At 37.2% G+C, this 3,527-nt stretch overlaps 1 protein-coding gene across 4 annotated transcripts; it reads right to left on the bottom strand.

The window, feature by feature from the left end:
• Positions 1-767: 767 nt before the first annotated feature.
• Positions 768-2,590, bottom strand: LOC105054198 (heavy metal-associated isoprenylated plant protein 39). Of its 4 annotated transcripts, none has more exons than XM_010935651.3 (3): positions 2,279-2,590; positions 1,677-1,752; positions 768-1,432 (listed from the first exon to the last, which is right to left on the bottom strand). In XM_010935651.3, exons 1-3 carry the CDS (start codon positions 2,282-2,284, stop codon positions 1,062-1,064), a joined length of 453 nt encoding a protein of 150 aa, XP_010933953.1. In that variant the 5' UTR covers positions 2,285-2,590; the 3' UTR covers positions 768-1,061. The 4 variants fall into 4 exon arrangements, with proteins under 4 accessions (XP_010933953.1, XP_029123052.1, XP_073102056.1 ...); XM_029267219.2 differs by lacking the exon at positions 2,279-2,590 and adding an exon at positions 2,174-2,233; XM_073245955.1 differs by lacking the exon at positions 2,279-2,590 and adding an exon at positions 2,163-2,222.
• Positions 2,591-3,527: the final 937 nt, after the last annotated feature.

Raw genomic sequence — 3,527 nt, 5'->3', positions numbered from 1 at the left:
GCACGTCAAACTATGGGCTGAAGGCTTTACACTATTATAAGAGACGTCAACTGTGATCTCGCAATCCAATGGAATGATGGGTAAAAATAATATCCTACATACCCTTTGATGCCATTGCTATCGTAATTGTGCATATAATTAACGCTCCCAGTACATTGCTTACTTCTCACAGCAAGAATACAGAACCTTAAAGACTAAACAAATCATTTTGCCGGCATGGTTGTGGAATTCTTGCAATAATTTATTATGGTCGGTCCGGAGGCTTTGACATGAAACGGCTCAAATCAATTTTCCTAACATTGAAATTGAAATGTAGTTAAAAAATTTTCCTTTTTTTTTTTGTTTGGTATTATAGCAATAAAAGATCATATCTGTTTTCGGTCCCAAAAGGCATCATTATGTTGCTCCAAAAGCTTCAAATTGCCGAAGACTTATACCGGCAGTCTTTATGCGTAAAGCAAGAGCCGGTCCAAAATGTTGTAATGAACGTTTTTTGGAAGAAATAATTGGGAGTACCAAACACATATAAACCAATCATATAGAAGCAATGCATGTAACTTTCAAACAGCATCCAAGAAGTTGATTCACACGAATATACTTTTGCTAGATTGGTTTAATAAATTTGATTTTATCAGGAAAAAAAAAAAAAAAAAAGACGTCCAAGAAGTCCATTCGCTTTAAACACTCACCATAGCCTTATATTTATTTTAATGAAAGATGTGAATCCAAAAGTGAGAATATATATCGCATAGAATTAGAAATCAAAATTTCCTAAAGCCGTTTCTTATAGACATATAATATATAGTCACAAACAAGATAGGATGTCAAAAATTTACTGGAGATATTCTACATAATTCCTAGAAATCAAAAGCTCAAAACAACTCACAAAACTTATTCATCCACCACTAAACATACCTTTTAACCGAAGATCTCGAAGCAACCCCCACCATCTGCACAGAGTCACCTATCTAATCCTACAGCCTTCACTCAGGCTGGTTGGAAGGCTTAAACTTTTTCTTCTCAACACTAATATATGACCTTCTCTGTTTCCATGCAATTACTCACGAGATTACACAAGCATTTGGATTTTCTTCTGCACTCTGGACATAGTAATGTGTGGTCAGGTGAGGATTGTAAGCTTTGTAGGCATTCACAAGATCGATGATCATCTGCTCGTGAGGGTTTATCTTCTTTTCGCCCTCTTCCTTCTTGGACTCTTCCTTCTTGGCTCCCTCTTTCTTGGACTCCTCCTTCTTGGGTTCCTCCTTCTTTGTATCGTCCTTCTTCTCCTTCTCAGGCTCCTTCGCTGGACCGACCGAGAATATCTTGGTCGGCCAGAATTTTCTTAGTTTGCTCACAACATCGACGGGGTCGACATCTCCGACCACTGTCAGTTTCTTCTCCTTCATGTCCATTGCCAAGGAATCAATTCCTGTGAAATCAAAAGTAGGTTAACATGTAGTCTAGCATTTTTTTTTTAAAAAAATTTTCTTTCTATATGTGTGTGATAGGAATTCATGATACCATTAAAGTAATTGTGAGTCAAAAGATATGAGCACCATAACAACAATTATATTAAGAGAAGAGGAGGATATGGTACTATTAAAGTAATTGTGAGTCAAAAGATATGAGCACCATAACAACAATTATATTAAGAAAAGAGGGGGATATGATACCAAGAAGGGTGGAGACAGCCTTGAGTGCCTTCTGTTTGTCCTTGTCATCATGCAAATCCAGTTTCACTACAATTTTCTGCAATGAAAACTTATAAATCAGAAGAGATTCTGGGATAGTTTTCAATAGTCAATAATCATAGCAAAACTTGATCCCCAGTGGAGGTGAGTAAAACAGAGGTCCCCTGGTTTCTACTTACTGATCAGTAAGAACAGAGATAGGATATATAGCCCAGAAAGAGAAAAAGATCTGGCAACAAACATAGCTTGGTAGTGATTAAGCTTCTGGTAAGTAATACAGTCAGGGAGAGAAGAAAAGGAAATAACAAACACGAGTAACAGCCCACAAAAAATATAATCTTGCTTTCGGAAGCATAAGGCTTTAAAAATATAAAATCATACCCAAACATGAATCATATTTAAAAAAAGAAAATCTTTGATTAAAAAAGAAGACTAAAGCATTTGAAAATTAAGAATCCTTCTTCAGACCATGGTAAAACCTTGAAAAGGCATGAAGATGAAAAGAGATTCCATAAAGAAGCCATGCCTTTAGAATAGCATCTCATGTGATAAAAAGAAGGAATCAAAGATAACAAAGACCTAACCTTCATCTCTCCAAACTCCCAGACACCACACAAACCAAAGGGCAGTAAGAGAGAAAGATAAATGGACAGAGACAGAGAGAGAGAGAACAAGGTTGGGAGAAAGGCAGATATAGAGATGAACGAAGAAGTATTGGTAGGAAAAGGAGAGGGGAGTCAGAAAGAAAGGTGGAGAAGGGTAGGAGGTTACTGAAGGGGATCTGAGTGGGCGGGTCTTCTACGGACAAAGGAGGGAGAATGTGAGGAGGGGAGAGGGAAGAGAGAGAGAGAGAGAGATGGGTGGCAGGTGGTGTACTCTTTTTAGGGGCAAAAAAAAGGGAATGGCCTCGATCTCTTCTTATGCACCAGAGGAGGTGAGGTGGTGAGGGTCGGATTCCCTTTTTTTTTTTTTTTTCGTTTGTCCCTTGTCGTTAGCTTCGTGGCCCCCTCCGTCGCGTCCGCAACCGTCCAAAGTATCGTCGCTATTTTTGCACTGCGCATTTCATGTTAACCCTTGAGGTTCTCCTGTTTTTTTTCTTATTTCTCTTCTCCTTTTATTGAGTGGAGCACCTGCAAGAAGGTTACATTTACACCATAGTATTATTATGTGATCATCCAGGTTCCATTAAATAGTAATAAAAAAAGACATGGGAAACCATTCAATCTCAAAAAAAAAAAAAAAAAAAGGGTGATCATCTAGGTCATGTTGTGATACACATAAAAATATCTCATACAGCATCATAATTTTGCTATTGGTGTTTGATCACATAGCTTATGGGGTGCTGGTTCATGGCAGGGTATGAATAATACCAATCTTGTTAAGTAATGGACCCCTTGTATTATCGTTATTACAGTTATAACAAAAATATAACAAACATTATTCCAACAAATTAATGATTCTACCAATTGATAGAGCTTTAATGTAAAGTTATTATTTTATTTTGATGAGTAGTTATACAATATATAATTCGCATACGTAATGCGACAAGATGTCTCTTGAATTAAAATCATTATAATATTATGACAGGTTAAAGTTTGACGACCAATTTGTTCAAGTCTCTTTGCTTAGGCAATAATTTTTAAGGTTGAATTGTGGAAAGCCTTCACTGTCCTGAATAGTGATATCAAAACATCATATGAGAAGGGTACCATGCACTTTCAACTATAGCGACATTGCAACTTAAATGTCCTAACTTTCCCTGATGAAGCCCATCACGCTAGCTAGCATCAAGGGCTGTCTCCAATCCAAGGGATCACAACTCACTCCAAAAGC

The sequence above is a fragment of the Elaeis guineensis genome, chromosome 11 (genome assembly GCF_000442705.2).
Source record: "Elaeis guineensis isolate ETL-2024a chromosome 11, EG11, whole genome shotgun sequence".
Lineage (NCBI taxonomy): Eukaryota > Viridiplantae > Streptophyta > Magnoliopsida > Arecales > Arecaceae > Elaeis > Elaeis guineensis.
Note: the sequence above shows the minus strand (reverse complement) of the source record. Positions and strands in the feature narration are given on the sequence as shown.

What these genes read in the sequence shown, in the direction of transcription:
- LOC105054198 (XM_029267219.2), bottom strand. Translation starts at nt 2,218, where the DNA reads ATGGCTTCTTTATGGAATCTCTTTTCATCTTCATGCCTTTTCAAG. An exon ending in CATCTTCATGCCTTTTCAAG is followed by an intron (nt 1,753 to 2,173) that starts GTTTTACCATGG and finishes TTTTCATTGCAG; the next exon opens with AAAATTGTAGTGAAACTGGA. An exon ending in GGCTGTCTCCACCCTTCTTG is followed by an intron (nt 1,433 to 1,676) that starts GTATCATATCCC and finishes TTGATTTCACAG; the next exon opens with GAATTGATTCCTTGGCAATG.